Genomic DNA, 14,447 nt, shown 5'->3' with positions numbered 1-14,447 from the left:
TTTATTATACATAATATATTAAAATATATACCTTTAATATTTTTTTCTGCAGATAATATATATGTACACGTGTAGGTAAAAATATTTACAAAGTACCTGCACCCGAAAAAAAAGCGGCGCAATTGTCACAATAGTTGAATAATATGGGCGTCGGTAAAAAATGATAGGGTTTATGAAAAATAAATTAACAAAGTTTTCTTAATACATAATAATTACTATAATTAACGATAATAATACAAACTTCAGTTTACCGGGTGTTTTTCATTTTCATATATATCTCGTATAAAATAAAGTATAATGTCTTGGCTATACCTACTCACGGCGCGTGAGAATATATTTTCTGAGGTAAATTGTATAAATCTAAATTATAGTGTTGTGTAATAGGTACTGAGGTTAAGTTATAATTAAGTAATATAAAATACCTGCCCTGAATAGGGCGGCAATTATGGAGGTATATTTAGTTGACTAGAGCCGCCGTACATTGTAATTAATACTTTGTCCATATATGGCCAATACTATTGGATTGCGCATGCTTAAAGCGCTATTGCAAATGAAACGAAGTAAAACTATTTCCTTTATTATTTAATAGAATTACAAGATTTGTAATGAACATATTATGCAGTTAAATTTGACATGTGAATGAGAAATGCTACGCAAGTATGTATGTCTCTTATGTATGTGGTTAATCGAAATATAGCTTAGTGTAATAAAAATGTAGAAGTACACATAGAAAGATGATTAAGAAAGACCCTATCCATCAAATGTTTCTCTTAAATCATAAAGCCATTTCTATATCAACGTATGTAATAATTTATGGGAAATAAATATTTTCTAACGATCTGCGATTAAAATAGCCTCGATTCCACGTATTTTCCTTTCATACAAAACATTATACTTTAAATGTGATGATTACAATGCTTTCTTTTTCTATCTGCACTCTAAGGATAAGATGTTTATTGCTTTGTACTTCAATACTGTAATTATAATCCGTTTCTTGAAATTAAAATACTTAGTTAACGCTTAGCACGGCGACTCTATTTTTCTCATTTTTTTTTTTTTGTTTAACGAAGTCTACAACTTATCACATCCACACAATTAGCTGGAGAAATTGTAGTACGCACGAAAAAGTTTTACAGATTTCACGCTGATAACTTGTCTTGCGCTAAAATCGCGGTGAATGCTCTGTGGAATGGAAGAATTTTGTATAAGGTACAAAATCGATCCAAACAGGAGTTTTCAATAGAATTGTATCGGTAGCAATCACAACAATACCGCACTTAAATATAGTACATTATGTTACTAAAAATTAAAATTTTAAAAACAATTTAAACTCTACATTCATTCTTTTACAAAATCTATAAAGTCAATGAATTGAAATGCGTACGCAGTACGAAAGAAAGTGTAATTTTTCAAGGAATAAACACGTAATATTTGTCGCCATACTCGTATCTTCCTCTGTTATATACAACGTTTCTTGAAGAATTATTTATCACTTCTATTTTCTCTCTCTCTCTCTCTCTCTCTCTCTCTCTCTCTCTCTCTCTCTCTCTCCATCTCTCTCTCTCTTGTTTCTTAAAATTGAAAACAATAGTACGTTCTTCTTCATGATTTTTCAAACACCGTCAATATTATAAAATTTTGCAAGCTTCATAATTAACATATACATACAGTGCGAAAGATAGAAATATTTCAAGAGCTTGATGCAAATGGAAAACAAACTCGTGGGTGATCAGTTATCAATTACCTACTTATTATACGTACATCAATTCTCATTTTCCATTTAACTCTAGGAAGAGTAACAGACACCTTCAACAAATATAAAAGTATTCTACTATACGTCAGTAACGTAAAATGTAACAGGTTGCTTTAAATATGATAACAAATGAAAAAACAAATTATCTAAACAAAAATCACAAAACAAGCTTCCTATCTGTGAAATGTGTTGCAACAAACAAAACTTGTAAAAATGTTACGAATAAATAGCTACGAATTGTGTATTCATGAGATGAGATTCTAATAGACATGACCATAGAACGTAACAAATTCCACGTATGATGCGCAAGTAAAATGTCTTGTTTTTTCTTTTTTAAAACTGCATCAGATCTTGTAATTATTTCGCGCGATAAATAATCCGTTAGTACAGAGTTCCAATAAAGAGTAAGTAAATCATGATGTGTACTTATAAAAATTATTGTTTCGGTGTATGTACTATATAAAAAGGAATCTGTGTTAATCAGCAACATTCATTTGATACAAAGCAAAATCATTTTTACGAAACAATTCCAAAGTATATGTATATTCAACAAAGTATTTCGTATAAAGACGTAGAAAATCTATGCAATAAATATATGATAAAAATCTCTAGCATGTGCAGATTGAATTAATTCTATCTTTACATGGTTTTATACTGTGCTTGTAGTGACTACGTTATTGCGTAATTCAGTGTAATGTGATCATTTGAAATAGTATTGAATGTAAAATGTAATAAATAACAATTAATGGAGGTATAATAATAACATGACATATTTACGTCTCACTCTAAAAGATATAGCTTATTCTATCAGGTACTGTTCTGGGTTTTTCTGTCATGGTAACATTCACCAGTCTGGAATATGTTTGCAGTTCTCTTTCCTTTTTCCTTTTGTATGTATGATGTAGTTAACTTTAAATATCTCATATGACATAAAACTTGTCATTATCGTGTAGATCGGCATTGCGAACAGGAAAAAATACGTAGAATGTAATAAATACATGCCCGATTACTAAATCAATATTTTAGTCATACAGGATTTTTAAAACTACTTAACTTTGTTATAGATACTTTTTTTTTTGCACGTGTTGAAAAATTTAGTAATTTTAAAGAATTCTCGAATGTCGTGTTCTTTTTTTCCCCGTTCTCTTCTATGCTTCAATAGTGTATGATACAATGATCAGACATGTAACATAAACAAGATTTCGTTAAATGAATCTGAACATTCCGATCACTTTTTCCCCAAATTTGCTTCGTAACGTTCTATTCGTTAATATCTGTCGGCCGAAATAGTTAATTCTCTACGCGTACTTTGTCGTAGTGTTTGCAATGAAAAGCAAGTGTAAGTTATTACTTTGAATGCATAAGATCTGATTACTGTTTCTTCCTTAATCTCGTAAAAATTTCTTAAAACCTTCCCCTGTGAATTTCAATTCAACTAATGGAAAACTGAGAAATGTGGAATGATCAGTACTATTGCTCTCTTCAAAAGCAATACATATGAATTAGATTAGGCCATACCCGTACTCGGATATTCAATAATTTTGTCTTCCCTAGTGTGGAGGAATGCATATTTACTTATCTTTTGCTATTATATGAAACTTAATATTTTATAAACATATTCACAATTAATAATTATCCTATTTACAAAAGAATCCAAGAATCTTTTTGCTACGTCATCGATCGATTCGTTCTCAATTTCATGAAATTCGTTTACGTTTCCGCATGCTTTCGTAAACTCAGTAAATATATGAGCAAGTTATTACTTAATGAATATTAAGTATCATCTGCATCATCTACCAGTGCCACGGTATAATTTAACGTAAAATAAAGTTCTATAATCACCAGATTCCCGACCGAATTGTTTTTAACGCGGACACGTTACGTTGTCGATGGAAATAACTTGCTTCCGAAAGATTATTTACAGCATAATAACCGAAGCGTCCAAATACCATACATTTTTTTTCTTTCATGACACTATTATTTACACTATTTATATACGTATTAGTAACTTCGTATACAAGTTCCACCACATTACGTTTGTAAAATGTAGTAGCTTGCATTGCTCCTACTTCCTTGAGAATTTCATTTCTGTTATTCCTGATGTGTACATGTATGTATACGCGGTACGCGTATACACGCGCGCGTACGTGTTACAATCAAGTAACTCGAGTACCATGAAAATATATACATCCTACCTGTTGCGCATTAGCATTAGAAAGAAAATGTGAACACTCAATTACATCCCCCAATGCTTTCATCCATTTGGTTCAAGTGCTGGAACAGATATACACGTAGATTTCGATAGGGACGCGTCTCCGTCTTGACATCCTGAGTTATTGTTTAAACTGCTACTCCTACTGCTACTGCCTAAAGTACAATTGACCATTGTCAGCTGCGTGCCTTCCAAATCCGCTTCTGGCTCTCCCTCCTCACTTTCTTTCGTTAAGACATCGCTGTTCTTTATTCTACACTGCATTTTAAGGTCCACGTTAGTTCTGATGTTTTTAATTATTCGTATTCGTTTTTAATTGCTACCGGTACCTGTGAATTCTTTGTTGCTTGTATATCTTGAAGTTCACCGTTCGCTTCCCAGGACGGTAACAGGGGTTCCTTCGCGCCAGATTCCAGAATTCCATTGGATTTTCCACCCTGGAAAAATACATTTTTTTTTCTACGAAATTCTGTATTCGAATGTAAATAAACAGCGGACCTTTACGCACTTTCGTATCCAAATGCGGGTTGTTTGTTACCGGGGACGATGGACAAAGAACCGAAAGTTCAATTTCATTGGGCGTCACTCTAGTATTCGTTTGCTGGCTTACTGACGTAGAGGACTGATCTACGCAACATCTGTTTCCATTCCGTACTAATACACGCCCCTTTGTAGATTGTGCATTTTCTCTTAAGATACGTGCATTTTCGCATTTCCTTCGGCAGTACATACTACATAGACAGATTGTAATAAATCCAATACTTATGCTTACACCGAGAATTATACCTGTGAGTAAGATTATAGCGTTATTAAAGTGTGAAATATTACGCAACAAATTTGTATAAAATGAAAGGGCAATGGAAAGAAATGGCCAACTTTGGACCAAGTTGCCAGCGAAATGTTTTTGCAAAACCTTTGTCCGTAGGTTCTAAGGAATCCAAAAATCGTAGTTATAATAACGACAAGCGATGGGAAAATTATAACAAAAAATGTGTAATTCACCTAATTAAGGGGATCAGGCAATCGAAAATCGATTATTTTTATTGCATTTGCCGAGAGTACTATCTTTTCTGAATAAAATGCCGCTTGGTTTATAGTAAAACTCGCAAAATTGTGGATTTGGCAGCTAAAAACGTCAAGCGGCAACCTATAACGTCGCCTCGAATATTTGTTTCTCTACATTTTTCCTGATTGCGAAGGAATTGAGGTTCAGATCGACTTGGAAAAAATTATAGGATCTGTAAAACACGTGCCATTTCGGGGCAAACCTCTTATATGGTCCGTAAAAATTCGAAATTTTCATGAAAAAATTAAAAAGTCACCGGATTTTGGTGGCGCACAAACAATGATGGTGAAAAAATCCGGTGACTTCTTAATCTTTTTTATGAAAAGCTTGTTTTTTTTTGTTTCAGATGAGTCTGTGAGCTTAAATCACTCCCGCCAGGAAGGTATTTCTTTTCAAAGGCGCGATTTTGAACTGCAGATAACATTGAAAAAACACAATTAAAAGTATATTTAAAAAATTGTTCCGTATACATTACAAGTAGCTTAATAAATGAAAAAAAAGTTTGACATTGTTATTCATTGTATTCACTGAGAAAAAAGCCTGTATGTTGCCGAATTTCGCGGCGTGATTACCAGAATGACCCCTTAAAGCGAAAATAAGAAGACTCCCCCCCCTTCTAAGTCGACTATTTTCTGCTAATTTATCTGAATATAAGATCAGCGAATGGGCTGTCGTTTGTTGCTACATAGGAACACTGTGTGATATTTTTGTTCTGTTCGATATCAATGTAACAGGAACTAAATATCCACTATGATATTTCGAATTTTTACGTACTTATTATACACATTATTTGATAATGCGGTTCCAAACCGGCGATTCTTACTATTACCCTCTTATATCTGCAATTTAAGCAAATTTTATACAATCCATCACTTACCAAGACTTTGATCTGGTTTTGTGTTCTGTGGTGGCTTTTGTTCGTCAGGCGGCTTTGGTGAACTGCCACCGGTAATAATAATTATGGGATCCGACGGTTTACCAAAGCCCGCTTTTGTCGTAGCTTGTACCATAACGAAATATCGTTTCCCCGGAGTTAAGCCGGGCAAAGTTGTCGAGGTTTTATTACCAGCTGTCGTCACATTTCTCCAGGTTGTAGCTTTATCTATTAAATCCATAGTGTATATGACAAAGTAATTTTGTATTATGCCGTTTACATTACTTGGCTCCTTCCACGCGATTCGTACTTTCGTATTATTTATCAAGAACCATTGTACTTCTTCCACTTTACCAGGAACTGGAATTAAGTTGTTACTAGCTTCCCCTTTCATGCACATAAACTTTACAGGAACTTCGTATGAATATATACTTACTATCTTCATTCGTATAACATTCTATAGATTCACTGTAAAAATTGCTCTGGTTTATATTATTTTGAATGGCTCTTACTTTAAATTGATATAATGTAAATGGTTTCAGTTTATCAATGCTCGCCTTCGTATCGTTTCTGTGAAATATGTATCGAGATTATTTCTTCACTGCGAGAAAACATTAAAGTTTCAATAGAGCTAAAATTAACTTTCGTACGTACAATATAAAACACTTAGGACCATCTAAGTTTATTATATGAATTGCATAATAACATAATTCAAAAGAATCCACTTCGTGTATGTCACTCAATGACCATGTCACGTTTATAGAAGTAGGTGAGACAGGAATAGCTTCTAGAGACATTGGTATATTATCTGAATAACAGACAGAAGTGTTAATTATACATATACGGAATTAGTATACATTCTTCCTAATAATCTTCGCATTTAAAACGAACTTACTTGCATCAGTTTGAATAGTCTCTATTTGTTGTGTTAGACAACCTCTCGCTGTACCGGAACTTACCATGCATAAGCCCACCGTGTATGAAATATTTACAGCTAGGCAAAAACATATACCAATCATTTCATTTTACAAAATGAGTAATTGATTAAGGGCACCTTCCGGTCTAGAGCCCAAAAAAAGAAGTGATCTTTAAGAATTAATTAAAGGAAAACTACTATATATAATTTAATGGGACTTTTTGCATTTCATTAAGGATGTCTTATATTATCGAAATATATTTTCTGTTTTATAATTAATCATTTCAGGCGGCACTGGGGAGTCGTTAAAGTCAAGGCGTCAAAAAATTGATCCAAATCGGTGATACCTGTATCTCCAAAAGTTATTATCCGATTCGACTGAAACTATTCTTATTTTGAAGAATATACTTCTGACGAGGGAGGAAACAAGAAAAAATTACAAAATTACATTTTTTTAGAAAACAACGACACTTGAAGTTTGAAATCACTTTCCCTATATTTTTCATCCTTTAAACGCCTATAAAAATTATAAATTTTCAATTTTTTGTGTTTTTTTCTGGTATCCCCCCTAGCCAGAAGTATATTCTTCAAAATAAAAAAAGTTTCAGTCGAATCGGATAATAACTTTTGGAGATACAGGTCCCACTGGTTTGAGAACTCTGTTTCGAGAAAAACGCGTTTAAAGTTTTACGTGGGCGCCGAGTGGCCGTGTTTTACCTATGCATTTGCCGCTACTCAAATGCGTATAACTTCGAGAATTTTACGAATTTCAACAAATCCTTTTTAAACACGTATTCCTAAAAGGTTGAACATTCGAAAAATGAAATAAAAAAGAAATCGACTTTTAGACCGGAAGGTCCCCTTAAAGAATAAAAAGGAGACGTCATCCCTAAAACTTACCAAGATTAGTAAATACATATTCAGTAACATTTTGTGGTAAAAAAATAGTTGCTAATTTATGTCCATTTTGATTTTCACAATAGATTTTCCAAACGTCGAATTCCGATTCAATTTTGTCGTTTTCTTTGACATTTATCTTCCATTTCACCTGGTGCATAAATTTTCGTATAATGTTACGGCTTTATAACATAAATATTAATTTCTACTAACCTTCACAATTGAAGCATTTACAGCTAATACTTGTATATCCACGATGTTTTTTACAACAATTGATTCAGCAGATGGCATGGCTACAGTGGTCCATTCTAATTGCGATTCGCTCACGTTAGGCCAGCCTTGTTTCGTCTTCGCTAATACTCGCACATCGTACTGTGTTCCAGGCATTAAATCTAGAAAAATATGGGATAGTCATTTAAAGTCATACAGGGCTAAGTTTAATAAATCTTATCGCGATAAGGAGGTTTACACGCATACCAGAGAGTACATAGGATTCTACGCTAGCAGGTAAATGAAGAACACGAGAAGATGGATGCTGATGCGGTCTGCACTGTAATTTATATTGTACCACAACACCACGGGACTCCTTTTTAGTTAGCGGCTCCCATGATACGTTCAATTTTGTACTACTAATTATATTCACATTTGTTTTTGGTGCACCTTTAGGAACTGGACCAAGAAGAAACAGATATTTTTCACCTGGTTATTATCCTCGGAATAGAAAATATAGAAAATACTGTACCACTTGGAGCTGTAGAACACAAAATGGTGGCTGATTGGTCACTAGCACCATGATTGTTCCACACTCGTATGTAGAAAGAATAATTCGTAAATGGCTCAAGAAGCTTCGTCACTTCTACTGACGTAGAATTGCCCGGCTCAGGCGGAGAGACTTCTTCCTTGCCACCTTCTTTTTAATAAGCACAACACGTAAACAGGCATTACACAGTATTCCACTACTAGCAGTACTCTTATTTTTTTTAATATCTCGAAGAATCGACTTACCTACGGGACTGTAATGGACGGTATAAGCAGTAATACTGGTATGTGGTAGAGACTTTGGTGGTTCCCAAGAAATAAAGATTTTAACTGGTGACAGAGCATGACACTTTAGGGAGGTAGGTGCTGCGGGACTGTTACGAGATGTGTTTACTTGAAGCCGACCTGCGGCCCAAATTTCTCCAGCTGAATTTACAGCAACACATTGATAGATACCAGAATCAGAAGGAACCGTCGCTGATATTGCCAGCTCCATTTTATTATATTCTTTAACATACGTAGTTCTACGTCCTATAAGTAATTTAGTTTCATGGGTTTCATATACTGTATTAGTATACACGAAAGAGCGACCCAAGAAATCGCCTCTTTTTGGTCCCACGATTTTGGAACTGAATTTTATGCCACACGATATTTTCAAGTTGAGGTGACAATTAGTTTCTGAGATATGAGAAGTCAAAGAAGTGAAAAAGAAGTGATAATTTAAAAATTATCAGACTGACATCAAACTCCGTACATCGAAGCGTATAGGCTGACGCGTTAACGAATTTTCACTTCTTTGACCTCTCATATCTCAGAAAGCAATTGTCGCCTCAACTTGAAAATTTCGCGTGACTGATGTCTCATCATAAGGTATCGTTTGGCATAAACTTCAGTTCCAAAATCGTGGGACCAAAAAGTGGCGAGAAAAGGCCTAATGTTTGGGTCACTCTTTAATCGCAAAATAAGAAAAAGAAACAGAAATAACTATTTTGACAAGTGGCATTACCGTTAACTGTAATATTTAGTGAGTCTTTTAACCAATATATTTTAGGTGCAGGAAATCCCTGTGCTTGACATTCGAACCTAGCAGTTCTTCCGTTTGGACATATTTGGTTTGTGGGTGTTTTCAAAAATGAAGGTGGTATCAATACATTCACCGTTATATTCTAAAAGAGTTTTCATAAAACGTTATTGAAGTCATTGGCGGGTAATCCTAGCTAGATAATGCACTCCAATAACAAACCTGAATCTCCGAATTATTTGGAAGAGAGTTTTTCGTAGAACATTTATAAACTCCTGTATCGGACACACTCACGTTTATTAATGACAATATACTAATGCCAACACTAGAATTCAGCAATATGCGAGGTTGTGCAACAACGTGATTATCTAAAAATTAATACATCATGAAATATTGGATTTTCATTCTCATTAAAAATATGCAGCTACTGGTTCTTTGGCTTACCAGTATAGCGAGGCATAAACGTCCATGTTATAATTGGTAATGGATATCCAGATGCGGCGCATGCTAAACTAAGATTTGTTCCATTTAGCAACCAATGATTGTGTAAAACCTGTGGATACAACGACGGTGGCGTATGCGACCCATTACCCTCCGACTGAGAAATAACAGTTAATTTTGCCTCTTTACTTTTTTTGGTTTTCTTTAGGAATTCATTGTTTACTATGCATCTATAAAAACAGACATACATTTCATTTAATTCCGACGATTCGAATTTACTACTTAATAATGTACGTAAAATATTTAACGTGTGAAAATTGTCAATGTACACGAATAGGTTCATTGCACTCGTTAGTCTCATATGCGTAGGTATATACAGTTAGTAAAAAAGGTGTTTGGACGCTGTTTAAGATCGCATAACATTTTTAGAATTGGTCCCAACGACGTGAGTTTTTTTTTAGAAGCTAGAAGGATTAGTTTGCTAAGTGACGTGTTTCGTCGTTTTGAAAAAAAAAATGCATTTGATCGGAATAGCAAAAACAATAGTAAAGGTCGTTTTTTAAACTTTTTCTTGTAAGCCTGTAATGAAAATTCAAAAAACTCGGATTCATTGCTCTGAGCTACAAACGCTTAAAGATCGCAGAATAAGGTTGAGAATCGCGGAAATTCCCGAAATCAGCGTTTTTCGACCTTATCCTGCGATCTTTAAAGGTTTGTAGCTCAGAGCAACCTTAACCGATTTTAATGAAATTTTAGGCATGTATACAACTTACTTCAATCTAAGAATGGGTTTTTTGAATTTTCATTACAGGCTCACAAAAAAGTGTAAAAAACGACCTTTGCTATTTTTTTCCTATTCCGACCAAATGCATTTTTTCTAAAAACGACGAAACACGTCACTTAGCAAACTAATCCTTCTAGTTTCCAAAAAAAAACTCATGTCGTTTGGACCAATTCTAAAAAAGTTATGCGATCTTAAACAGCGTCCAAATACTTTTTTTACTAACTGTATATATATATACACGTATATATACATACCTATATGAACCAGCATCTGATAACTTCGTTGCTTTTATATACAGAACACCTGGTGGTACCGTAAAATACCTACTACTATAAAGCAAATATTAATTATAGTAATTGTACTCTATAAGGATCAATTTGTTATATTGTTGAAAATTTCTTACTTTGTGTTATTCTGGTTGGACAACAGTATCTTTCCATTATGCTGCCATGTGATATTAGGAGGAAAAGGAACACTATCTATGAAGCAGGACAATCTTGCTACTTCGCCCTCTTGTACAGTTATATTTTCAGGTGATTTTTTAAACATATGGGCAAGTTCTACGACGAATAAGTACAAGTTTGAATTTCAGTAATTAACCGCTTCGCGATCGTGGACCAGATATCCCGCGACACGGTATCTGTCGTACGATGTTACGGGTGAGTTATCCCGTGGCACAAGATGGTTCGCACGACGCCGCGGACTAGATATCCCGCGTGTCTATTTACCAAGATAGGAGTTCTAATTTGAAGAAAAATCAATTTTCAAAACATCTTACAAGGGGAGGACACCATGTGGTAGACATCAATTTTGATGAGCCTTGGCACGATGGATCTATGTCGAAAATAAGTAAATATGTGTCCGAGCGATTCTGCCAATGGGTCTTAATATTAGAGATATTTACACGTAAAGTTTTAAAAATTTCATAGTGGCCGTGGGGTTTTAGTGGGTAAAAATCCCACAACTACCCTGGCGCCCCGTGGAATTCCCCTTTGAAGGAGTCGGGGAGCCTTTGAAGATTTCCTCAGGTTAAAAAAAAAATTATAAAGAATAATAATTTATAAAAGAAATTTATGAATTTTTTTTTTAACGTGGAGTCATCTTCAAAATGCACCCCGACGCCTCGAGAAGGGAATCTCCCGCGGGCGCCAGGGTAGTGTGGGATTTTTACCAACTAAAACCCTAAATTTTTAATAATTTACATGTAAATAACTCTATTATTAAGGCGTATTGACTGAAACGCTCGGACACCTATTTACTTAGTTTCGATATAGATCCATCGTGCCAAGATTCATCAAAATCGATGTGTACCACATGGTGTCCTCTCCTTGTTAGCGAATAATAAATGAAGCACATGTTATTTTTTATACATTGATTTTTCTTCAAATTAGAACTCCTATCTTGGTAAATAAACAAGCGGGATTACTCGTCTGTGGCATCATACGCCAGATACCGTGTCGCGGGAGATCTCTTAACCCCTTGGCTTACAACATCGAGTGAGACTCTCGATCGGGCCAAAGATGGAAAGCACGGGTGAGCCTCGTGGTACGTCGATCGGGCGAAACGTAAACGACAACGGTCAAAGGCACGCCTCGCGAGCAATCCTCGACGACGACCGAACGTTTCGCCGATGTCTCTTCATCTCAGCTATACACATCATGAGCCCTGTTAGCCAAGTTGCCGGCACCTTTGTTGCAACTGCGTACGGGGCTAAAACGTGTGCGATTGACAACTTCGGACGCCGAGCCGACCCGTGAAATGGGTCGACGCGTGGCTCACCGCTGGTGCTGATTTGGTGCCGGCGGTCGGAATTTAAACGGTAAGCCAAGGGGTTAAAGGCGGGATTTCCTAGCCGCGAACGGCCGTGGCAGTCCCACTAGTGCAATAGAGAAGTATGCATCTCTGTCTTCGTTGCGCTAGTGGGACCGCCGCCAGCCGCCGATCGCGGCTAGGAAATCCCGCCTTAAGAGCGAAGTTAAATAGTTGGATACTAAGATATCTTATAAGAGGCTTACCTGCTATTTGTATAAATGCAGGAGAGGATCGTAAAAGTCCAAAATTAGTATGCGTTACACAACGGTACTCATCTTTACTATAATCCCTAAAGTTAAGTGTAGTATTGTTCTTTTCTTTGAACTTCTGCACCATCTGTAACGTACAAGAATCGGATAAATCGCATCGCTGTAAACTCGTATCTTCCATGTCGACGTACTAATCTTCTAATACCTTATGTAAGTGAAGAGAGCCATTTCGTAGAAGGGTGCAACGGGCGATACCACAAGGTGGTGCTGGTGCTCCATTGTGTAACCAAGAGATATTTTGATTTAACCCCGCTATACAACTAAGTGTAACTCCTTTCTTTCCTAATATCACATGACCACTAGGTTGAATTTCCAATGATATACCAGAACCTTTGGTTGGATTAATGTTGAAGTTTTCTGGCTTTGATACGTTTTTATTATATAAACCAACACCAACTTCTTTAACACCTGAAATATTTCAATCACAATAATGCATAATGACAAATATTATTTTGAGTCAATTTTTTCCCAGGTTTTATATTGCAATTCTTTTCTTGTATTCATGGTACATTCGTAATAATTCTTTGGCATTAAATTATTTCATCAACACAATACGAAATAATGTTTAATTGTGAATCATAAATTAATGGAGATGCTTATACCGGTACAACGAAAGTTTCCCAATTTGTACTCTCATATTTTTCCAAATTTTACGCTTTACATTTCACAATAATGTATTATGATAAATTCAACTTACAAAGAAGTTCACATAAACGCGAGAAACGTAGATTTTTAGAAAGAAGTCGTAAATGACACTTAAAAAGAATTGTAACCCTTCCGTTCTACTGTATTTAATTAAACGGGAAAAATAAAATTACTGGGTAATTATGGAGAAATATAAGAATTACACGAGAACCATTTCTTAATAATGTAGGAATTTAAAGAAAAAGCGAAGTGCCGTGATGGTTTTATTAAAAGCATGTGCTCGCGCCTAATGTTCGATTAATGTTATCAAACAAGTCGCGCATTGAGTGACAATTGAAAGAATATTTCGTACGCGTATAACGCAGATTCGGTAGAAAGTGAATTTTTTATATTTACTTAACAGCGTGCGTGTTAAAAGAAAAGCGTAGTGAGAGATCATAACCACCAAGAGGAATACAAAAAAAAAGATCGTTAGCGCGTGGTCCAGTGTATCAGTTTAGCGAATATAAACAGAATAGATAGAAGAGGAGGGAGACGCACCTGCGGCACAAGCGGGCTTTAGCACTTCTGTAAACAAAATACTTAGTAAAAGTACTCGCGCCGCCATATATTCACACTCATTGGCACTGGTTTCACTGACAAATCTTAGCCAAAACTCGTCGTCGGTTTGGTAGATTTTTCTGCGAAATTCGTCGCCGCATGTTTGACATCGTTTGCAAGAGTTTTCGGCCGTTCCGTTCGCCGAACTCTTACCCCCCTTCAAGCTTCACGTCGCCTTTTCACATCGTCGCCAAGCGAAACAGTGTATCGCCACCAAAATCTCGAGGACGTCACAATACCGAGAATCAGACGGTCGTTGCGAATAATACTCGATTAGCTTCGTTTTCATTAGCACGCGATTCGTTCGTTTCTTGCCATCTTCTACCGCTGCTACCCCCATTCGTAATTCTTGCAGTGAGGAAGGAGATTCGAAATTCTTGATCTTTACCTACAGCGCC

At 35.6% G+C, this 14,447-nt stretch overlaps 2 protein-coding genes across 3 annotated transcripts in view; both read right to left on the bottom strand.

The window, feature by feature from the left end:
* Positions 1-193: 193 nt before the first annotated feature.
* Positions 194-14,410, bottom strand: LOC143371500 (protogenin). Of its 2 annotated transcripts, none has more exons than XM_076816727.1 (20): positions 13,990-14,410; positions 12,950-13,212; positions 12,739-12,871; positions 11,127-11,283; positions 10,978-11,052; positions 9,943-10,169; positions 9,721-9,866; positions 9,484-9,643; positions 8,724-9,008; positions 8,461-8,628; positions 8,196-8,387; positions 7,932-8,110; positions 7,722-7,869; positions 6,801-6,899; positions 6,560-6,713; positions 6,342-6,475; positions 5,909-6,265; positions 4,474-4,751; positions 4,295-4,402; positions 194-4,223 (listed from the first exon to the last, which is right to left on the bottom strand). In XM_076816727.1, the coding sequence occupies exons 1-20, from the start codon at positions 14,054-14,056 to the stop codon at positions 4,008-4,010; spliced, it is 3,546 nt and encodes a 1,181-aa protein (XP_076672842.1). In that variant the 5' UTR covers positions 14,057-14,410; the 3' UTR covers positions 194-4,007. The 2 variants fall into 2 exon arrangements, with proteins under 2 accessions (XP_076672842.1, XP_076672843.1); XM_076816728.1 differs by having other exon boundaries at positions 8,461-8,625.
* The window catches only part of Dnali1 (Putative inner dynein arm light chain, axonemal Dnali1), a 130,320-nt gene continuing 126,428 nt past the window's right edge, over positions 10,556-14,447 (bottom strand). The window contains exon 7 of the mRNA XM_076816774.1: positions 10,556-10,945. The gene's annotated coding sequence lies outside the window, so the exon portion shown is untranslated. The remainder of the gene's footprint in view (positions 10,946-14,447) is intronic.

Source organism: Andrena cerasifolii, chromosome 7 (genome assembly GCF_050908995.1).
Source record: "Andrena cerasifolii isolate SP2316 chromosome 7, iyAndCera1_principal, whole genome shotgun sequence".
Classification (NCBI taxonomy): Eukaryota; Metazoa; Arthropoda; class Insecta; order Hymenoptera; family Andrenidae; genus Andrena; species Andrena cerasifolii.
The sequence above is the reverse complement of the archived record's forward strand: the minus strand, read 5'-3'. Positions and strand labels throughout refer to the sequence as shown.